The sequence below is a fragment of the Prinia subflava genome, chromosome 1 (assembly GCF_021018805.1).
Source record: "Prinia subflava isolate CZ2003 ecotype Zambia chromosome 1, Cam_Psub_1.2, whole genome shotgun sequence".
Classification (NCBI taxonomy): domain Eukaryota; kingdom Metazoa; phylum Chordata; class Aves; order Passeriformes; family Cisticolidae; genus Prinia; species Prinia subflava.
The window spans coordinates 111,215,549-111,239,325 of record NC_086247.1 but is presented as its reverse complement, the minus strand read 5'-3'; the positions used below and the strand labels follow the sequence as shown (position 1 = coordinate 111,239,325).

Sequence of the window (23,777 nt, the reverse complement as noted above, 5' to 3'; positions counted from 1 at the left end):
CAGAGCGATGGACAGGCTCACTAGTGGATTGGTATCACTTAGTTTAGATACTGAGGCTAGATAGGGCTAAGTGGCTGGAATGGCATAGACGAAGAAGCAAATGCTGAGTTAAGCAGCTCTGGATACATTTTGGCCACTCTTGCAGTTCATTTAGGATATGAGAAGAGGACTGGGGAGGTAGGCTCTAGTTTTCCTTGAGGCTGGAGTTTCTTGGTTGTGTTTGCCTGCTTTCAGCTCTGTCCTGTGTGCTGTCAGGCAGAGTGTAGCCTGCATGTGAGACTTGGCTGAGAGCTTCAGGCAGTCAGAGGTGACTCTCTTCTTCTTGTTTTCCCCAAGCATCTCTGTCTGACTCAAGGCTCTTGATATACCATACAGTAGTGTGAGGCTCAAACTCCTAATCAGTATAAAGAGTAAGGATTGCTCACTTGGCATGACTTGGTTTTACTGCTCAAGAAAGCTTTTATTGTCTTGCTTCGAGTTCCTAAAGTCCCTATAAAGAAAAGATGCTCAGTTGGCCTTAAAGTAGGGAACACATCCAGTAGAAGAATAACAAAAACTCAATGTGGACACCAGCAGAGAAAGTAAGCAAGGAGTGTGGAAATAAGGCTTTGTGTCCAACATTAGCTCTCTATGCTGTCTTCCCAATATGCAGCCAACTTTCATTGTTTTGTTTTTCTTCTCAGAATCCTGGTTCAGGCTGTTGTATTACAGACTCAGTTCTCATTACCAGAAATACAACCTCAGCTCCCAATCCTCTGAGTTGCAGAGCTTGAAACAATGGCATGATAGTAAGACCTCCAAATGGAGAGTCTACTCTGAATCTACTTTAAGCCATTTTGGGAGGAAGAGGAGGGTTTGACAGGAGGAGGAGATTTGGTTATATTATCCAGAAGCTGAAGAATTCTCTTCCTTCTCTTCCCCCACTTACAGTTCTTGTAGATGAAGAGGTGGGAAATGTACCAGATTACCTGGAGTTCATGGGGAAAACCTATCTAGGATTTCTTGATTTAAAAACTGCTGGACTTTTTGTATTGCAACAGAAATACTTTACAAAACTCTGTTGTGTTTAATGTGCCTGTAATTTTTAAAGATGTCCTAGATATAATACATAGTAGATAGATAAAATAGATATTAAATACATTTTGGATACTGCAGACAAGAATGCATGCATGTAATGACTGTCAGGATTTGCAGGATAGGAATCTAAGTCAATAGGTGTGTCAGAAATAATTAGAAGAGAGGTCTGCTCATCTGAGAAACCCCACAGAACTACAGACTCAAAAGCAAAAAAGATAAAAGCAACTGTCTTTTGAACTTCTCAATTATTTTTTTATTGCTTGCACGTCTGTGTGTAGGGTAGCTGTGCGACCATTTCAGTGCATCTTTTGGCAGGAAGGCCAGTTTTAAACCTGAAGTTTTCTTTCTTTCTTGCCTTTATTTTTCCCCTGCAGGGCATACAGGTGTTCCTTTTCTGTCTCTGTACCTGCTCATGTTGCAATCTTCTGAGGCAGTGCTTGGGGCAGGGGTGGCAGCAGCAGCAGCAGCCTGGCTGTGGGTCAGGCTGTGGCAAGCACACAAGGAGGTACCTGGCAGATACAGGTACCATTTGTTCTCCACCTCTGCTTTGAGACAGGCAGTGGCATGGCTCTAGCCAGCATCCCTTCAGCTGCACCATGTGGATTTGTGAAAGTAGCAATTTAAAGTGCCTGGCTGAAAACCACAATATAGTAGAGAAGTATTTCAGTGTTCTTACTGCATTATGCCAAGGTAAAGAATTCTGGCAGTTCTAATAATAACCTTTCTTTACATAGCTTAACAAAACCCTCTAGTCTTTCTTTTCTACTTTTTTTTTAGCTCAGGCAGTTCCTAATTGTGAACTATGTAATACAGCTTTCAAGAGAAACTGTTTCTATTTTTCTACTGACTAGAAGGATCAAGGTTCTTTATTGTGATACCAGACTCTAAATATGTAACTCCTGAAAGGTTAAAGTTTATTTCTGACATGAAAAAGTGAATTCAGATCAAGAGTCCAAATTTCAGTTTTCTTTATCCTAAATTTTAAGGACCAGAATTGTGGAGAAGTGGGAAGATATGAACTAACAACATTTCAGAGAAGACTTTTGAACTCTGAATTTGGCATTCATTGCCACTGTCCAAATTCCTAAAGCTTTTCTTATTTTGAACCATTTATTTATTTATTTTTTAGTTGAATTATCATAATTATCATTAGGAAACACATTAGTCACACATCTGTTATCAGAGTGGTTCTATCAAAGTCTGATTACAGTAATTTTTAAAATCAGAGCCTGTAAATGAAGTCTGTAGTATCTGTTTTCATCTGGATAAAAAGCAGCACTCTTTTTTGAAGATAAATTGATCTCACTGCACACTTGGATACCAATTAGGGAGAAATTCTCACTGCAAAAGCACAAGAAAGAGTGGGTGGAAGCTTGTACATCTCTTTAAAAAGAAACTGTAATGATACCCTTTTTACAGACATGTTAAACTTGCCATTTGAATCAGAGAATATCTGAAGAGAGATGTCTGAACACAGGCTTTTGGGTGTGGGGAAGGTGCACCAGAAAACAAGCCATAATTTATGCCCTGCTCTGCTCTAGTAGTGAGATACTGTTAAATGTTAATGCAATGCATTTGTTACAGGTGAAGGTGTGATATGCAGAGGTTTTATACCCATTTATATATTTTTGGTAGACAGCCTGTATCCTTCTAAAACAGCTGCAGCTACTGTAAGTCTTTGTAAAAAGTATAATTAACTTAAAAGGCACTTAGAATGATGCTGCTGCTTCCTCTATGGATATCAGGTCAGATCCATCTTGCCCATCCTGCATGAGACTTAGGTATTTGAGTCTCAGATGTGCTCTGCTGTGCTGCCTTCATCTCCAGCCTTGTGTGTGACTGCAGTGCAGGAGAGGTCACAGTGTTATGGTGCAGCTTTTTTAGGTTTTGGAGCCAAGAGATCTCTTGCTAGAAGGTGATTTTCTCTCAGTAACTTCATACTATGGCCTTTCCTCCATCTTGCACTTGGGAGTCAACTTTGTGCCTTGCCTTGTGATGTAACTGGTGAAGCCCTGTGTGCTAGACTGAAAGGAGATGGGAAAGGTGCCCACGGGCTCAGAGAGACCAGCTGTAATGTGTGGGTGGCTTGGTAGCAGTTGTCCGTGGGCATACTCCTGGCCTTGGGAAAATACAGGGCTATCCCAGCTAACTTTATCCTTTTTCTAGAATTTGTTGATTTGGGGTTTTTTTGTCTGTACAAAGAGAGTTGTACTTCATTACATCATGATTTTCACATGTATGCAACTCATGACTAAACTTGCTTCTGTATCATGAAGTTGTCCCTTGCTGCTGACAAGGCAATGGGCAGGTCTTATTTGCCTTAAGTGACCTGAAGGAGGTTGCTCTGCACCCTCACTCTTTGGGGCTCTTCCAGCTTCTGTTTCCCCAGCTCTGGCATGTTGGACTGGCCCTTCAGCTAGGAAAGAGGCACAGCTCCTTGAACTCAGGGGAGCTCTACTAACCTGTGCAAATGGCAGATATGATCCATTATTGTTAGTGTTCCCAGATGGTGAAATGTGTCCAGATGCTGTTACTGTAGGCAGGGAAGAAGAAGCCACAGTTTTGTCCTTAATCTGTATCTTTGTAATGCTATGGATGGGGGAAAAGGTGAAGAAGCATCTCACTTCTGCTAGTATTTACTCGTGGATGTGACAAGCTGTCATTTTCTAGTTGGTGTGAAAAGTGACACTTATTTCCCTCCCCCCCTTTGCAACCTTGCCAGTGTATTTGCTGCATGCAGTTATAGATTTGTGTTCATTTCCCTAGCAGATGTCACAGTGATTCAGTGCAAAATCTGCTTGGGGACATGATGATAATTGAACTGTCCTCCAGGAAGGGGAGATGAATGCGTGGGTATTTTCTACTTCCATTACAATAGTAGAGCTTTATATTTCAGATCCCTGATTCAGAGCTTTAATTTTCCATTTTCCCCAAGCAGACTGGGTGAGATGTACTGACATCCAAGATGATGTTTGAACTGTGCATTACCTAAACTGTTTAAGAACTGACTTTATATACAATGCCATTGTGAAGTGACAGTTGTTTGATATTTGGATGCAAGAAAGCATCTATTAGTGGAATGTAAATGCTGTTATTTAAAGTAAAGTTTAAGTGCTGGCTCCTGATATTCAAAATTTACTGACAACATTCATCCTTTCTTTCACTTTTGCATTCAATTTACATGTAAAAATAATTCACTGCCAAGGAAGTGGCTCAAGAAGCTTTGGTGTTATTGTTATGACAACCCAGGGGCACCACTTCCCATTTCAGAGTACAAGTTGATTATATAGCTGCAGCAAAATAATACAGGAGCCAAATTAAAAAAGAGTAAAAAGCAGTAACTACCTGCCCACATTGCTGCTGCTATGCAATTGTTTGATAGCTGTATAATTGATGTGTGCGGCTGTGATATGCAATCTCCAGTTTGTGTGCATGCTTGGTGCCTGTATAATCTTCCAGGGGCTCCCGACTGCCTGCTATTTTCTGTTGTTACAAGTAGATGTTTACATGCAGTGCATCTCCAGCTGGCTCTTCACCAAGCTTTCTCAGAGCTCATGGAAATACCCCTCCTTTAATAAAGTTAAAGTCAGTGGAGATTGCCATCTTCAAGCATTTTGATATCCTTGGCACAAAGGAAATGCTGTTTCCTCCCTCTGGAGGATTAGACAGAATTAAAGCTGCTCCATCTGTGAAGAATAACATACTGCTGGGTGGCTGTTTTTTCTCCCCTTCCCCCCTTGAAAGAGTTACTGGTCCAAAGGGGTGCCTGCAAGAGGAGAGCTGTAGTGCAGACTGCCTGAAATCTGCTTTGTTCTTTTTGCTCTGTCTGCAGAATGCCTGCACCTGAAAATCAGTTTCATCTCCTGCTGTTTGGAGAGGGTGTTCCTGCGCTGGTATCCCACTGCTCATCCCGGCACTGTGCCATGGCAGTGGCAATACTGAGCCTTGCTGTTACACTGGGGTGCCCTCCCACTCCAGTTTGCTGGGACTGGGGAGCAGCGTGGATGCCAATCTGCATTCGAGCAGCTTTTGGCCCTGTGCGTCAGCATTTCGTTTGCATTACTGACAGGTTTCCCACTCTGCCTGGGCAATCTGACAGACGCTTTCTGGGTGTAGAGCACACCAAACCTTCTTGTGACTAAGGAGGCAGCCCCCTCTCCTTTCTGGTAGGTTAGCTGTTGAGAGATTGATATGCCAAACATCTTTTCAGCTTATTTTGCAATGTGTATATCCTTCTCCAAACAAGGGCTGGATGATCCTCACACACCCATCAAATGCAAATCCCTTCAGCTACTTTCCTCCACGTTGATTTCCTAAGTCCTTTTGCTGAAATGGTCCTGACAGCAAATCACCTAGGCAGCTTTTCCTTTTCAAGACCTGAACACCTTTTCCACAAAAAGTAATGTGAAAAACTTAGAGAAATGAAGGTACCCTTTTTTGGACATATGAAATCATATTTTGGACATATAAAATCCTACTGTTCTTCCCAGAATCTCCCCCAGGTATTCAGCATACCTACCACTTCCAGGGAATTCAGATACTTTGCATCACAGGAGATTTGTTTGTGCCTTGGTGGCTCAGCAGAAGTGTGGGTGCAGTGGTGTGTGTGTGGCTTCTGGTGTTCACAGCTCACTTGAAAGGAGTTACCCTGTGGGAGGGTAGGAAATAAAAGAGTGGGAGGAAATGGGAGGAAATTGGAGGAAAGGCCAAGGAGCTGAAAAGGAGGCTCAGGGGTCACATTTTAGATCAGAGGAACACAGTCCCCAGTGTGGGGTGATTTGTGTTCATCTGCATCTTAATAAAGGACAATCTGTCAGGCTCAACATGATCCTTTTGGGCAGGATTTTCCAAAGAGATGAAGTGTGTTCCCTTATCTTTTCTTGCTGTTGTGGAACTTGCTCCTGAGATATGTAGTGGCTGTTACATCTAAGGGATATACCTGCAATTTGAGCTGGAAAAGTGCTGTTCTGATATGGTCACTGGAACAGAATAAAGGAATTGTCATCTTACCTTCTTGTGTCAACAGAACAAGGAAAACAAAAGAATGAATGCCCTTTTAGACAAAAGAGAGTAGTTTTTAAATCCAGCTACCTGCATCTAAAAAAAATAATTTCTGACTGCTGGGGGAGTTGCAGGGACTTTTAAAGTGTTTCATTTCTGTCCCTATGACTTCTTATTCACTGGGATTGCAAAACTGCCCTCATATTGGAGAGACTTCAGTGGTGAGGAACTTGCAGTTAGGGTTGAATATGTTTCCTCTGGCAAAAGAGACTGCTCTGCTCTAGGGAAGATCAACATATTCCAAATGGTACTGCAAAAGTTTTTCAGTCTCTACAACAGATGAGCAAACCCAACACCAAAGTGGGAGGTGAAATGATGAAGCTGCATCATTTGACAAATGGTGGTGTTGAACCACAGCTAATGGCAACTGCTGTGTAATAGTTTATACATGAAAGAAGGGAAAAAGAGAAATGAAGGATAAAGACAAATTAAGGAAGGAGGGAAACAATGGGTTAAATGATACATGCAGTGGTAGAAAGAAGGGGAAGGTATTGAGACTGGGGAGTAAACAAGGCTGAGCTGGATGGTGAGGGAGAAGCAGAGATGACAGACTTGAGGAGTGGGGAACAGAGGTGAGATCTGCATTGTAATCCAAAGTGTTTATCAAGCTCTAGGAGCTTGCAATGTGAGGCATTTGGTCAGGTACTGCTGCAGCGTGGCTGTGCCAGGGAGGCTTCAAAACTTGCCCTGTGTGACTGACTTTGGTTTGACAGCCTTGGTGCTGTTGCTGCAGGCTGCTCTTGGGCACCTAGATGGAAATGCAGGGATGTGGCTTTGCAGCAGCGTGCTCCTGCAGGTTATGGCATGGGAGAAGGCAGGAGAAGGATCACAGTTAATCATTATTTCTTCTCCTGACATATAAAGTTGAGTGCTAAAACTGACTGCTTCACTCCTACACACAATGTGCTCAATCATTCCATTTTTAATGTAACAGGAAGCACTGAAAAGTATGATTCTGCCAGGGCAGAAAATCTAGCTATTAATGCTGGGAGAGGGGAAAAAGGGGGCTTTGTACACAGGATGCATTTCACTTGTACAGATCTAAGACATTTTTGATTCAAATATTTTAAAGGTTTGAATTTTCTATATATATGGAAGGGCACACTTGAAGTGTGGACACTTAGGATCTTGCAGACATCAAATTCAGATTTGTTAAACTGACAATTTTTTCTGTATCTAGATACTTCATAAGCTCATATTTTCTGGCACAAGGTAAAAAAGGCTATAACCAGCCTGGAAAGGAAACTAAAGTGAGAGGGTATAAAAACCAATTCCTGTTTCTCCTGTCATTGCTTATAGGCAGTCAAATGTGGTTAGGAAGCAAATAACAGTGCAAAGTTTCTTTCTTAATATCTTGCTAATGAGACTTGGCTGTGGAAGGGCTTGTCCCCATCTCTGGGCTTCCCAGCTGTCTCCCTCTTGGCTGCCAGTCTGCCTTCACAACTCAGAGGCAGAAGTTCCCCTTTGGATGGCCATCCCTGTCTTTCTTTTTCTCTAGATATAGACCATGATTCTGCCTTTTCTCTTTGCACTTGAGCTGTTCATGATGATAATGGGATCCCAAATCTTCCTGTAGCTACCTGGTCTACTCAGCCCTGTTTGGAAGCTCATTTTGAATAGGTATTTGTTTTCCTCATCCTCTGGGCCATGCTTTTACTTGAAATGTCCATGCTGTTTCCCTCTATTAATCAATTGGCACTTATAAGAAACGTGATTTGTGCTGGAAACCAAAGGGAAAGGTTCTTTGGATAGCTGATGTTTGAAGTAATGCTCTGAGATCTCTGACAGAAGCTCCAGATTTTAATGTTGTGTGTTCAGCAGCTTAAAATAGTATATGAGTGAATTTCCTGCCTGATAACAAGATTAGTAAGAAGCAAAGTCTGTGGTTGAAGAGGCTTCAGCAGTCACCTGGTTGCCTTTGCACAGGTCTGTGCTCCAGCCCGCACACACCAGGTACCTCTGGTCCTCAGAAGACGACTCTCTGCAGGGAGTGGGTGTCACAAAGCATCTGTCAGGAGCATTTTCTGGGACCAGGAGGCACATGGAGACCCTTTCCTGGTGAGCTGGAATGTGCCAAGTGCGTGGAGTAGCCATGCTACGTGAGGGAAGGATTGTGGAAATTGCCAGCTTCAAGCAACCCTTCTTGGCTCTTACAGAAAGTGCACCAGACACAGGAATACCCTGAACCAGACGCTGAGGAACCTCACTACCTGGAGTTTGTTTGTGCTTACATTTTCATAGGGACCCCTGCTTTCATCTGTCACTTTTGCATTTGGTATCATGAGCAGCATGGGCTGGTGGCAAGAAACCTGTGAATGTTAATTATCAGAAATCTACTGATACAGTTAAATAGCCACAAATATGGAACTGGTCTGAACATTAAGCACACTACTGAAAAAATGAGATGTATTCTTGCATGTGGCTGATGTTATTTGAGAGTCAGAGGTGGTTCTTTAAATAAATGCTTTAAATGTGGTCTGCATGGATGCCTAAGTTTAAAGAATAAAAGATGAGGGTGGGTGTTTTTGTACTGAATAGCAATGATGTATCCACACCGCTGCAAAGCATCAGTGAATTGTCAGGCTGGGTAGAGGAGAATGACACTTGCATCTCATTTTGGCTCTCATGAGCCAATGCCTCTTGTCTAAGGCCTCATTTTGAGTACAGACTAACACCTTTGCATTTGATCCTCCTGCCATTGACACTGATGTGAGGCTGCTTATCAGGGAAAGCAGATAGCAGGACTGGGAACCTAGGTGGATATATTCAACTTAAAAGGGTGCAGTATAGGGTTTTTCCCTGTTCAAGTATGAAGCATTGTAAAAGGGATCTTCCTTATCATTCAGCAGTAGATCTGAGGAAGAGGCTCATGTTACTCTGTTATTTTCTGAATCTGCAAAAAGCAGCACACTCTGCATTTTGGCCAGAGGAGCAGCAGGACTGCTGCAAGTGTTGTGTCATTGCATGGATTTTTTTTTTCCAGTGGGAAATTCCACCACCACCACCACCAGCCTTGCCAAAAGACAGCTTGGAGGAGGAGAAAATTTCCTGTGATGATGGTGGTTCTTTCCCAAGGAAATAAGAACAAGCAGGGAAATCCACCAAGCTGTTAGTCATGCATTTTGTACACATATATATGGCATAGGGCATATGAGTGTGTCTATGTGTGTGTATAAAAAACTATATTGCACTCACACTCTCTATATGAAGTATCATCAATTTTAGCTACTAAGAAAACTATCTCATGATATGATGGAAGATAAAGGTATATGCAAAGGAAAATGGCCCAGCAGATAATTTTGCTAAAAATCTTTGTATTTAGTTTTTATGGAAGATACTAAGATTAGTGTGGCTTGAAAATAGATTGTACCTCTTTAAAATGAGCCTCCTTTCTTTGTAGCTCTGTGAAGCCTGGAGGTTATTTTTAATTTTAAACAGTGCTTGTTAAAGAGAAGTGAAATCAAAGGGTATTTTGGAATATAGCCTTTTCTTTAAATACATTCATTGTAGGTGGGGAAATCTACAAGTTTTTTGTACCACAGATGCTCAAGCTCCATTAATATGTCTGTGTGCAAGTTCATAAGGCGATACCATCTTACAAACTGGTGTAGGAGAGATAATTGATTTTTAGCGCTTTCTAAAATGCAGAGCACAAACATGCCACAGCCATTGTGAGTATGGAAGCGTGAAAATTTGCTTGAGAAATAAGCCAGGGGAAGTTTTGATTCTGACCACTTTGTGTTTAATACCGTGCATATGCATCCAAGAAATTGAAAATCTTCAGTAAAATTCAGTGCATATCTTCCATAAAAATTTTGTGCTTAGCCTCCTATAAAAGATTAAGTGATAGAGGCCCAGATCTTCAAATGTACTAGGACTGTGGGTGAGATGCCACTTCATGTTTAAAAATGTTTCCAATACATGCAGTAGACTTCTGAAAACCAGGAAAGTATACAGGATTTGAACACTGACAGAGCAATGTCTTTGCTGCAGCTTGGAAGACAGAGGTGGGGGCTCTGTGTTTAAATGAGACATTCCCTGAGTTACGCTAATTTCTGGTGTAACATTGCAAAAGTCAACTGGTAGTAAAGTAAAAGTCAATGTGTAGTAAACTGGTGTTCAGGGTTAATTCAGCTAAGAAGCTACATGGTAGACACTATGCTCATAAATGTATTTTGGGGACTGTCTTTGTTACTCTTTAGAACTAGACTGTTTATACTTCTGTGTTCACTTGTTGGTAAATTACTTAAAACCAAATTGCAACAGCACTTCAACATCTGAAGCCAATTGGAAGTTAACCTCCAGCACCATCATCAATGGAAGCAGAAGAATTTTTCAGAGCAGAACTGTTTCTCCAGTCCCCTTGAGAAGAGGGGCAGTATTCTGTAAGCAAGGCTCTGTCTCTTAGGCTGTTTTCTCCTTAAACATTTCCATGAGCTGAAATGTGTCTTCAGTAATGAAGTGTGCATTAATTGGTCCTGAACTCTGCTTAGTTTGCTATCAATGTTAAAAAAGAGAAGATGCATGTTTATGAGGAAGGAAATGAACTTTTGATTTGTATTTTAGGCTCTCGCCTCTAGTGCTGGGGCAGAAGCAAGCATGAGCAGAAATTTCAATGTAAGATGAGATTTGGAAAAAACCCAACTCTTCCTTAAAATCCATTCAGAATCTACCATTATTAAATATATGTAAAATTACACTATCCTTTCCCTTTGAATTTTATCCCTAAATTAACTATAGTCATTAGGACGTTTCCTCAGGCGATTCTTCACTGATGCATACATCTTCCCAGCTGATTTTATTTAAAATGCAACTTCTAGTTCCCCAATGGCTATTCAGCAATGTAATACCGAATCTACAAACCATCTTCCAGAATGAGTAAGAGAATTAGTCTCTGTATTCCTTCCTCAAAGTACAAGCATTTCAGTCTTTCCCTTGCAAATCTTTCCCTTGCCTGTTCACTGAGGATTTCTGTGGGACCAGATAATGTCGTTATACAGCAACTTTCCCCAGAAGTAGAGCTGTAGCAGTTCTCTCAGCCAGGACCTCACCCTTGTCTAGGGATTTCTGTGCTCCAGGGCATGATGTTAATGATAAGGCTTGTATCCTAAATGCCTGCTGTCATGCCACAAGACAGAGGTGTTGCCTGGTACACTTAAATTGGTTGCTGAATCAGCTTGGACCGTGGCTTTTCCTGCACCAGAACCTCTCCTTGTGCTTTTTAGTTGAGCTGTACCCTCTTCAGCATAGCTCGTGTTAAGTTGCAGCCCAGTCTGACAGGTCTGGACTAATTCTCTGCTGTGGCCACTCTGGAATCCCATTAGTGAAAAAGCCAGCAGTTTCTTCCTGCCTTGACTTCAGAGTGCTCTGTTCAAATATTGAATACTTGGGACTGGGGTTTTGAAATATTGATACAGGAGAAAGTACAGACTGTCTCAGTCAGGCCTGGTGCAAGCCTTGCTCAGACGCCTTGGCGCGCGTAGGGCCTGTGGGGGAAGCGAGAAGGTCAGCATGACTGGCTGGCTGGGCCTGGGGAGAAGCCTGGCCTTCAGTGGATTGTGTAGGAGGGATTTGCTGCGATGAGATCACTCATGGCTTGGCAAAAGTAATACCCAAATGCCATCCACTGCAGTTCACTTCTTGCACAGTATTAACCTAAGCAGAGCATAGGATCATAGAATGGTTTGGGCTGGAAGGGACCTGAAAGATCATCTAGCTCCAACCCCCTGCCATGGGCAACAATGTCTTCCATTAGACCAGGGTGCACAAAGCCCCATCCAGCTTGGCCTTGAATACTGCCAGGGATGGGGCATCCATAACTTCTCTCAGCAACTTGTGCCGATGCCTCACTACCCTCACACTAAAGAACTTCATTCCAGGTGGGGTCTCACCAGAGTGGACCAGAGCAGGAGAATCACCTCCCTCACCCTGCTGCTCCTGCTTCTCTTGATGCAGCCCAGGATGTGGTTGGCTTTCCAGGCTGCGAGCACACATTCCTGAGTCATGCTGAGCTTCTTGCCAACCAACACTCTCAAGTCCTTCTCTTCAGGGCTGCTCTCAGTGCGTTCTCCACCCAGCCTCTATCTGTGCTTGGGATGCCCCGATCCAGGTGCAGCAGCTTGTACTTGGCCTTGTTGAACTTGAGAGGTCCCAGACCCAACTCTCATACCTGTCAAGGTCCCTCTGGATGCCTTCCCTTCCCTCCAACCTGTCAATCACACCACACAGCTCGGTGTCACCAACAAACCTCTGGAGAGCCTGTTCATGTGTGAGGCCTGCCTCTGTGATATGCAGGTTTAGTCCTTGGGTATTTCTGGGGTCCTGCTGCCCTTTGTGTGGGACAGCAGTTTCAGCAAAAATCATTCCATGGTAAAGAGAAGAAAATGAACATGTAAATAATAGCCTTGAGTCTTTTATTGATCTTTATGTGTACTGAATAGTCTCCCTTTCCCTGTTCTGTCAAATCTTTTCCTTCAGGCCACTTTTCTGTTAATGCTTTAGTGATGTCTGCAGTAAAGACAGATGTGCATTCTTCACTGATTTTATTATGTAGATCTTCCCAATGTATCAGTTTGATATAAAATGATCTCAGGGGTCTCAAGGCTCTATGAGAGATTTCAGATTAATGGGAAAAGGGGCTTGTGTATGCACACCCTCTCTTGCACAGTGCTAAGCTCTGCAGGCAGCTCTCCCAACTTTCTAAATCCACTATGCAACTGAGGAGAGAGACAGCTTGCTCTGCCTTGATGGTGGCAGATTGATGAGTTTGGCTGGAGGTTTTTGGGCTGCAGCAATCATGGGTATTGTGACAGTAGTAATGGAAGAACAGGGTCCTTTGTGCAAACATAACAAATCCCTTTGGGAGAACATGTGTGTGCAGGAGCACTTCTGTACCCCAAGCAGTGGGCAGTGCTTTTTGTGACACCTCCATGGGTCAGCCTGGGTAGGTTTTGGAGGAACATGGCATAGCTGCAGTAAATCTGTTACATACTCTTGTTTTTCAGAAATCAGCGTGGTAACAGCAAGACTGGCCACATTAAGTCTTCCATGTGCAGCTTTGTGTTTTCTGTGCTGTTTTAGGATGATGGGAATGTTGGATGTTTGACCACTACAGTCTTGGCATGAGCCACAGCACATCAGAGAGAAGACCCAAGGGAAGCTCTGGCTCTGTGTACACACTGGATTCCCTTAATGGACAGCAGTAAGAGTAAACACTTGGATTTGGCTGATTTGGTTTTTGGTTTGTTTTTATTTTTTCTCCCCCCCTTTACATGATTTCTTCTGCTGTGAGGAGTGAAGATGTTGCAAACAACCCATCTGCGTTTTTGCAACACCTCCTCTGTTCCTTGATTATTTTGGTTTGTTGGTGTCACTTTGCATGTTTATACTATTTTCAAATGTTTATGTCACTCTCTTCCCATATTTTGGTTTTTTCCTCGATTGCTTTATAGCATTTGGAAGAACTTGACTGCTTTTCTCTTGCCTCCTTTTTTACCTCAGAAATGTTAATTTTTATCTTCTATTTTCTCTACCTCTTATTTTTATTTCATAAAGAGATACGTGATTTTTTTTTCACCTGCAGCCCCACAAAGGAAGCTTCTTTCTTCACCACATCTAAACTTTCCATTTTTATTACCTTTTGAGAAATTTTCTAACAAAAAAATGGGGTTAAATTAATAGTGATACTTTAAAGGTAGAAATATATTCCTCATCTGTTCAAAATTACTTGTTATCCACCCCTGTGATTAGGGAGACACTAATCTGAAGTGCTCTGCTAGACATGGGCCACGCATGTACATACTTCTCGTATGAAGTTCTTTTTTACTGACAACAAAAGGATGTGTCTTCAGTACGTCTTTTTCTGCTGCATTCAGTAGGCACAATGGTTGCCCACTTAGCTGCCACACCGTTGAAATCTGGGTTTCATTTGAATTTTCAAGGTTGTTGAAAGTGCCTTTAGTATTCTTCTCTTCTCCCTTTCTCCCTGCCTTTTTATTTTTCTTTTCTCTCCATAGGCATGTCAACCTCCAGCAGAGCCTGAAAAAAGAGGAAAGAAAAAAAGAAGGGGGAGGGAAATTAAAAAAGCCAGCAAGGTGTCCTTAGCGTTTCCCTGCACCTGGAACTACTCATCCTGTGTGCCTCACGCAGGGCCCTTGCGGGGGGGGATGCAGGAATTAGCACGCCAGAAAAAACGGGGTGTGAGGGAGGGTTTAAAAATTTTTTTTAAAAATTTTTTAAAAAAAGGGACAAAAATGGGGGAAAGAAAGGAACCCCCGCAATTTCGCGCTGCTTTCCTGCCTGAGCTGCCAAGGCACAAAGAGACGGGGGGCGCTGCGGGGAGGGAGGATTTCCCCCGGAGGCGGGGCCGGGCGGAGGCCGGGCCGCGGAGCGGGGCCGGGAGCGGCGGAGCGGGAGGCGCCGGCAGCAGCGGCAGCAGCGGAGCCGCCATGGAGCCGGGGGGCCGGCGCGGCCGCCCCGCCGAGGAGCCACCGCGCCCCGAGGACGAGGAGGTGGACCCCCGCATCCAGGTGAGGGCCTGCCTTCCGAGCGGCGGCTGCGAGTTTTAAGTTCCTTTCAGTGTGTGTATTATGGCTGTATGTAATAATGGTTGCCTTTTATTTCATTGCTTTTGCTGCGTATGTGGATGGATACATACATACACACATACATACATACACACATACATACATACATATATGTATATATACACGCACACACACGCATATATACATGCACATATACGTGAACACACGCATATATATATATATATACATATACATGTATATTTTTTTATTATTATTTTTTTTTCTCCGGAGCAGCCCCGCGTGTCTCGGCGCCCGCCCGGAGCGGGGAAGAGCCCCCGGGGCGCCCCAGCCCTTTGTTACCCCGGGCATCGCTCCGCGCCGGGCTCTGCCAGGCGTCCCTCCTCCTCCTCCTCCTGCTGGAATCCCTCCCCACCTCCCCTTCTTAGTTTTGACCATGACAGCGTGACCTTGCTCGGGGAGCGGGGCTGGTGCTCAGAAATTCGTAAATGCGGGAAAACGTAGATTAAAAAAAAAAATTTCGTTATTTTTATCATTGCTCTTTATTTCTTTTAAAAAGGAAGCTTGAGTGGAATGTGGTGCTTCCTCTCTGTGAATGCCTTCTGCAATGCTTTTTATTCTTGCATGGTGTCTAAACAAAGCTTTTCTCCCCAAAATCGTGTCTCGACCAATAGCCTGGTGCGAACTCCAAGCACGTTGTGGTCCCTGAAATGAAATGTATTTTTAGGTCTCTGCAGATTTATGGCTTTTGCCTCCAGCATTGCTGGGACTGTTTGTCATGAATGAATATAACATGTGTGTACATTGCTGAGAGGATCCTTGGCGCAGGTCCCTGCTCGCTGTAATTGTCATTCTTTTCCCCGGCGTGAGCATTTCGTTTTCCAGGGCTGTGCAGAGCAATTGCAAAATTCTCAAAACATGGTTACACAGAGCCAGGCCCTCAGCCAAAAGCTAGCCTGGTACTGCCCTGATTTTAAGAGGCTGAGTTTGGTTGGTGTCTATTGATCTAATTTTGGCCGTAGGTTCTTCAGCTTGCAGCACGTTTCCACATATACAATTTGTGAATTGTGTTGGCAAAGCAATTGTTTTGTTAAGTTTTCTATTCGGTTTGAAAAACAGGCTACTGTGTCTGCTTCCGTGAGAGCCATCAGGTTTTGAGCCTTACAGTAAGAGACAATTAGGTAATTTTTGGATGAGTGTTTGCTTCAGACAACATGGATAAGAAAATAGGTATTTTCCAACTCCTAGGAGTAGGAAATGAAATCTGACCGCTGAGGATAAGAGAGTTAAACTGTTGTAATTAATTCCTTTCTGGTTGTAATCAGAGTCACTCTTGTAGTCTAGTGGGAAACTGCTCAAGTGACAATCAATTTACAACGTTTGGTTTGTACAGCAAGACATTTCAGGGTGTATTGTGTCACACTGGTTGACGATTAAATAACGTTTAAATTGGAGAACATTCCTGTTAAAAATCGTATAATCTCACTTGAAGGAACATCTTGCTCAGATAAAGAAAGTATCAGATCTCCTCCTGAGGGAGGTTTTTTATGGTAAGAAAGTCAGTAAGAATGAGCTTTATTTTTACAGTAACTTCATTCATGCCAACACCACCTCTATTATGTATTTATTCAAGGGCTTTAACACCTTTGTTTCTGCTGTTAAGGGATCAAAATGTTGGCAGGAAGGCAAATTACATAAACATAACTGTATGTCCCATTGACTGGTTGTGTTACGAAATGGTTTGCTAAAATCCAAAATAAAATTCCCTCTTGTGGAGGAAGATATGTTTCTTATCAGTTCTGTCCGTTCAGTGTGTTTCTCCTGTGATAGCACAAACTTTATGCCAATCTTCCGGGGTGGGTGTGTCTGTCTGCCCAGCACCTCGCTGGTACTGACTGTACTGATGAACGAGACAGAGCTTACTGTACCTTGTGTTTATTTGTAGTAGTGAAGGAATAGCCAGCGTAGGAAATGTGTTGCCTTAACGTAAAACTATAGAGCTTCTCTGATTGTTTTTTTAAGTAGCAAAGTAGAAGACCAGTGGCAAAATTAGGCTAAACATTTCTAGTTTTCCTCTTTTCGCTAAATTCATTAGCCAAAGACCTCGTGAGCTTTCAGTGGGGATGCTGAATGAGACATGTTTTTTTCCCTAATTTCTTACTATGCATCTGACTTGCTTTCCTTCTAGGGGGAGCTAGAAAAACTGAATCAATCTACAGATGATATCAATCGCAGAGAGACGGAGCTGGAGGTACAGAATTTATCCTTGTATTTTGCTTTTTTGCATGTTGGATTTTGTGAACAAAAGGGGACAGTGCTTTCGAGTAGATTGCCTCCTGAATTTGTGCATACTCAATGGTAATTTTGCAGCATGAGTCTGGTGATGTTTTTTTTAAAGGTATGAAGTGACCTAACAGCTGAAAAGAAATGGAAAAGGTAGAGGTATGCTGACTGTGTAAAAACCCTCTGTGTTGAACCTCACACACAACCACTGCCAGAACTTATTTTTAGGTTTTGACACTAAGCTTAGACAAGTTTTATTTTTACAAGTCACTGTTCTGTGTTTGTTGATTATAGACAGGGAAAGTTTATTTGGTTAAGAGGTTTTTGCCATACAGCTGTCTGCCAGAATCTTCTCTTTGGTGGCTGTTTGGGGTTTTTTTAGTTTGTTATCTTTGCCTTTTTTTGTCATCACTTCCTGAGCAAGGAAGGTGATGAAGGAAAGTTGGAGTAAAAGACTTCCTGGTTATACAGAGAGGTTTTCATGGATACTTAAAAATCTAATAGCAAGTTCTGAAGAAATTGTTTCTAAATCCCCAAATTTGAGCTTCATCTACTTGGTAGTTATTCTGGAAGGCTCAACATTATTGATCTCATAGTGAAGCAAAACAAACTGTCCTAATTGTGTGTCTGAATTTTCTTTTGTTTGCAAGCCAGAGAAGATAAACCCAGTGGAAGGATAAGATTAATATGCTGCTAAAGAAAAACTGGCATAAAATATGACTTTACATCCTAAATAATTTTGATATCATTACAAAGTTTTGAATACTGTATCAAAACATGCTGAGATTGCAGTGAGGAACATGCAGTAAAAATACATATGTAGATTTCTTTACCTTTAAAATGTCAAAGTCTGGTTGGTTGGTCTGTTTGTTTACTTTTTAAAAATTATTATTTTTTTTCCTCATGTGTATCTTTTTATGAGATGGGTACCTCAAGCATGGGATGGTTCTTGGTAGAATTTTAAAATACTGGAGTATCCACCTAGAGCACTGAAGAGAAAATGGGGTTATGATCTTTGGAAACAAAGAGCCTCGTCTTTTTTCTTCTCCCCACTTGTTTGCATTTTCTGACATTTGTGGCATGTAGATCATAAACTTATTGGTAAATAAACTTAGTTAAATGGGGAACTGTTTGCTATACAGATTGAAACAGTATTTTTGCTGTGAAAACTGTTCAGTGACAGTAGTATGATTTAAATTTTATGAGTGAATTTTAAAAATCAGTATTCTAATCGGCAACAGTAGCAATTAAATGGACTTCAGCAATCTTTATATAAATATATTGAAAAAAAATTATCATATGCATCTTTTCAGTCTCCTTATTTCAGCTGAGGTACTGAAATTGAAAGATGGTGTTATGGATAGTTGCCTGGATTTCATTAATTTTGTCATAACCTTGCACTGAGGACATATTATGAAGCAGATGGAATAGTAATAATCATGCAAAGGCATCCTCATGAAATAAATTCCAGTGACTTTAAGATGGGATTTTGCTGCTTGATTAAAATTGTTCATGTGATCAAGTGTTTGTCGAGCCTGCAGATTTGTAGCTACTGTATGTGTGGCACGTGCTGAGCTGTAGAGGCTGAAAGGTTCCTGGAAATATAACTGTAAATATAAAAGCAGAATTTCCACATTAGCTTAGTCTTACATTGTTGCTTACTTAGCCTAGTAAATAACAGGTGTTAGGTAGGTAGAAATCATATAATCATTCTGTGCACTTTGCCATGAAGCGTTTACTGCAGATGTGTCTGTAATACTTACTGTAAGCAGTTTTTGATGGAATTAAGGTGAAATACCACCAAGAGTATGTGTTCTTGAATATTTCCTCTTCACTTTTCGTCCAGAAGTCTTACTGGATGGATGCCAGTTTGTGGTACCATGCAACTGCATAATTTTTAATCAGTAAAGATTTTCATTACATTTGTTCTGCTTAAATATTGAGGACAAATGCAGTTGCATCATGTAAGCAAGGCCTAATTTATATACAGATTGATAAATGCATTTTGAATGACTTAAAGCCTTTCTAGGGGGAAGGAATAAAAAAAAAAATCCACAATACCCAACGCATGTAGTTAGTGGAAGATCTCTACATTCATACTCTGGACAAGAAAAGAAAGTTTTGCCAATCAGCCTTAAAGTTAAATCCAGAGTTTGGAAGGAGGAGTTTGGAATTGGCATTGTTCTGCTTCAAAGGCTTCCAAAATCCATGAATGCTGTCAAAAATGTGGGCTTGTGGGAGAGCCATGCTGAGTTCCCCTTTGAAGATTTGCACTTGTGGCACTTACTAGCTGCTTTGGGTCCCTCTTGCTACCCCTTCCTAGTCTGCAGTGTTCCTGCCATACTTCATTGGAAGAAAGATGTATATGGATGTTTTTTAACCAGACAGTGGAGTTATATTTATCCTGTTATGCTAGTATCATTTTCTTCATCTTTTCAATATCTTTCATGGGAACATAGATGTCTCATTACATTATTTAGAGCACAATTTGCTGACTGCCAGCTTCCTGTAGCATTACTTCGTGGTCCATAGATTCCCACTATTGATTTTTTTCCCAGAATAATCTGGAAAAGTGATGGGAGTGTTTGAGTAGAAGGTGTATTTCTTTGAAGGAAGTTCAGAAAAAGACACCCATGTTTTTGTGTTTTGATGTACTCTCTGATAAGCAGGAAGGATAACCTTGTGGCATTTGAGTTCTGCAAGACTGTTCTGGACTTCCTGTGTGTAGCTTTGTGTGAGTTGCTCTTAATGGGACTGCTGGCTGTCTCCAGTTCCCATTAACTGGAAAAAAAAGCTGTTAAATCCTTCTGAACCCACACTTCTGTTCTTGCTGTGCCTCAGGTCTGCATCTACAGAATGGAAGTAATAATGCTGTGTTACCCAGTGGAAAATGTTATGGGGCTGAATTCAGTAGAGGCTTCTAGGATTTTGAAACTACACCGTCTTGGTGTAGCCACAGGAATGTCCGTGTTTGAGCAATGTAGAAAATACTGGTGTCTGCTTCTTACAGAGGTGATAAAAGGGGGAATTATGTTTTAAGTTGACCAGCCTGCCATTTCTTTAAGTTCTGCACTGAAACTGCCATATGATATGTTTTTAAGTTGAACAGCCTGGGTTTTTTAATCTTTTGAAGTAAGTTCTGCACCCATACCGCCTATGACAGCACTGGATAGACGTGCATGGCATGACTTGAGCAGATACATTGAAGTTGGCTACATCTGTTCTTTTACTTGCAAGAATTACTCTTTTTTTTGCTCTTTTGACCTGTCCTATTAAACCCCGAAGAAATACCCTGACCTGCTGATGCTCACAGCCTGTTCAGGAGCTGCAGAGCTGCTGAAGGGCACTGAGTGGCTGGTAGTTATATGTTGCGTTAATGTATTGCCTGTTAATGAATCTTTGATTAGACTAGATTTAAAATCCATAGTGCTGCTCATACTAAGTGCAACACTGAGCATTACTGACACAGCAGAAGGATGATAAGGGCTCTCTGAGGGATTTAACACTTGGCTTCGCTAATGTCCCTGTTTATGTTTGAAGTGTCTGTGAAGAGCTGGGGAAAATGTCTTGCAGGGGAGATACAAGTGTGTTTTGGCCAAATGCAAGAGGTTTTTTCCTGTTTATTGGAAATGCATCTCCATCTGAACTCGCATCAGGAGCTGCGAAGGTACTTAACAAACGAGCAGGATTTGGCTGTCCAGCCAGCTCATACATGGCTTAGACTGGCTCTGAAAGTACAACTCAGATGTAACAAATTAACCCGGGGACCCTCTGGCAGCATTGCGGGGAGGGAAATGCAGCACATACCATTAAAGTTACCACTGGAATCCCAGCTATCCCAAATGCGGTTTTTGTTAGAGAGAGTTTTTTGTGTTGCTGGAGCTACGAGCTTGCCAGTGTTTGTTCATGGGGGATACTGCACAGGGAAACCAGAGCTGAGCAGTGCTGCTTTCAGCCATACTTGTTATTAGAGGGCCTGGATGGGATCCTTCTTGTGCGCTTGCCTAGATCCTCTAGTCCTGATCTGCAAGACTTTGTGTTACTTCTAATCCTGGGTTTCTCATAAAGGTCACCCTGGGTTGTTGCTGGGTATAAGGAAAGGGCATTATTAGCTGTGGTGCTCTTTCACTTGTGAGCCTTGTGAGCATTTGAACCCCTATCAGAAGAGGAAGGACTTGCTGTCATGGTGTAACCCCAGCTGGCTGCTAAGCATGACACAGCTCCTGGCTCCTTCCCTGCCGGTGGCACAGGAGGGAGAACCAGAAGAGTACAAGTGAGAAAACCCGTGGGTTGAGATAAAGACAGTGAAGTAAAGCAAAAGCTGCACACACAAGCAAAACAAAACCAGGAATTAATTCATTGCTTCCCACTGGCAGGCAGATATTCACCAGTTATTTAGAATTGTTGCTTACTTCCTCACTAAAATACTTGGTTTCAGGAAAAAAACTTGAATTGTTGACCCTGTCACACATAAAAAATATAAGTAGATTAAAAAAAAAAAGAAAATCCTTCCTTCAGATTTTAGAAAAATGACCTCTCAGTTTCTGGAATCTCATTCTGAGCATGCCTGCTTGGCTTGAGGAAACATCTATCTGTGGAAATATCCGCCACCTTATCAGTATCCCTGTGCAGCATTTCCCAGTGTCCACAAAGAATGCAGAGATAAGGGCAAAGCAGCTCACTGGCTGGTGTTCCTGCTGGCTTTTGGAGAAGGATGTACATGTGTGATGGATTCGTCCAGCACTGTCAGGACAAATCTTTCCACATGTCTTTATGATCTACTTGCTTCCATAGGAAATGGCTCCTGTGTGTGAATTGCTTGTTGTTTTGCTTTCTGCTTTCATCCAAGGATGAGTAAGGGAAGGCTTCTTCCTCTGCTGTGGCTCTGGAAAGATTTTGTCAACCAAGTGAGTCAAAGGGCTTTACTTGATTCATGTTCTTGACGTACAGATGGGTTTCCAGCCTGAGAGAGGAAAGGTTAGGTGGAGAAATCTTGCTTTGGAAGGAGCACCCAGTACCCTCCCATGCCTGCTTTCTTCTCTCTTCCTCTAAGAGAATTAAAAACATTTGTAATAAAAAGTATCGGTAGTCTCAGTTTGTCACTGTCTGCAAGCAGGAAGCTAGAGCAACTTTCAGGTACTGATTTTTTAATTGTTCTTGGATGGCAAATTAGTAGCTGCCTAAGAAAAAAGTAAACCAAAGACTTTTCTTATCCCTTAAAAATTGAGATACTACTTATCCCCTTCCTTGCACTTTGTTTTTAAGGTTTGGTTGCCAGTCTGTCTTACTTGAACTGCCCAGGTGCCAAAGAGATGTTAAAAATGTCTTTAACTGGTTTGATTCTTGAAGGTAGATTTCTGAGCACACCTTGTGCATCTGTTTGGTGTGGATGTATGATAGTGATGCTGGTTTAACTTGGACATGAGCTTTTGCAGATGGTAAGTCTTTGTAGCAGAGAAGATGGGTATGGATACTGTCAGCCTCTTGGGAACAGATGAATAGATGAATTGCTGTCTCAGCAATTCTGTTTCCCATGGTTGCCAGAGGTTCTGCGCACCAGACTGGCAAAACAGTCACGGGACAACCTTTGTAAATGAAATTTAGATGTGCTTGGTACTAAGATGATTCAGATGCGGTTGATATGTAAAGCCTATTTTAAAAATAAAATGGTTTGAAAATGCATGTTTCATTTGATGGGCAGAAATGGTTATTTGCTTGTCGTCTGGCATTTAACACCATTCATCACAATCACTCATGAGTGAGGAAAACAGGCATGCTTTTTTTCTCTGACAGATGCAGTATAGGTTGAAAATTGTAATTTAGTTTTTTAGGTTTTCCCCCACATTTGAGAGTGGATTTTCAAAATGCTGCTGTAAGGATGACCTGTCCCTAGTGTGGTCCCTCTTTCTGTTGCAGTATCCAGAAGCTGCCCAACAGCAAGTCATTGCAAACCAGCTCTGCTTTTAATGAATTATTGCAGCAAAATTATATATGGGGTAGAGGTCTGGCATGCTCCCTAAGACAGTGAAATATCTTTTGAAAGAAAAGTGCTAAGGATTTCCAGGAAGAAAGTTGATGAGCATGGAGCTCTTGCAGCCACACAACAAGATGTTGAAATGTAAACTGCAGCTGTCCATGTGCTACACTAAGTGCTCTGCCTGCTGGAGTTTGTGTATGACAAACACCTAGCTAGTGAGAGTCTACTTATTAATGGGTTTAGTCTAATTGTTAATGTAATTTAGGTGAGAAGCTTCTTCTGCTACTTTTTTTTTTTTCCTAACCTTGCGACACACATTGAGGATAAATTGCCTTAATCGGCTTTTGTCCAGCTTGGAAAAGGTTTATCATCATCTCATTTGAGCAAATAGGAGGGAAAAAACATTGAAAGCTGACTGGCTAACATCTTCAATGTCACCTTTCTAAAATCAGAGGCAAAGTGTTCTTAAAAATGGTCACAGAAGATTAGGAGTGAGTAGAGGGGAAAACATGCTTTAAAAATGTCAGGGTGTTTGAGATGTCTCGTGTCAGCTGCTTCTGTTAGAGTCTGTGTACGTATTCAGTGCAGTGATGAGAAAAACAAAATGTGTTTTTAAAAAACAAAAAAACCCAAAACGTAAAACCCCACCCAGAAACAGTGAGTGTGACTCAGAAATTACCTAGGGCTGCTGTTATCAATGAAAAACATTTCTACTGGAATGAATTATCTTTCAATAAACTGAAATACAGAAACCAGAGATTGAGGATTGAGCTAGAAAATTTCTATGGCATATGCTGCAGTGTCTTGGTCTTGCTCATGACAACAAGTTGCAGGAA

General features: G+C 41.9%; 2 protein-coding genes across 2 annotated transcripts in view; both read left to right on the top strand.

Moving 5' to 3' along the window:
• The window catches only part of METTL6 (methyltransferase 6, tRNA N3-cytidine), a 42,270-nt gene extending 28,010 nt beyond the window's left edge, over nt 1-14,260 (top strand). The window contains exon 7 of the mRNA XM_063408198.1: nt 13,219-14,260. Within this exon, the coding sequence (XP_063264268.1) occupies nt 13,219-13,223 (5 nt within the window). The 3' untranslated portion in view covers nt 13,224-14,260. The remainder of the gene's footprint in view (nt 1-13,218) is intronic.
• Nucleotides 14,261-14,423: 163 nt separating this feature from the next.
• Nucleotides 14,424-23,777, top strand: part of SH3BP5 (SH3 domain binding protein 5) — a 51,392-nt gene continuing 42,038 nt past the window's right edge. The window contains exons 1-2 of the mRNA XM_063408165.1: nt 14,424-14,666; nt 16,870-16,932. Of these exons, the coding sequence (XP_063264235.1) occupies nt 14,586-14,666; nt 16,870-16,932 (144 nt within the window). The 5' untranslated portion in view covers nt 14,424-14,585. The remainder of the gene's footprint in view (nt 14,667-16,869; nt 16,933-23,777) is intronic.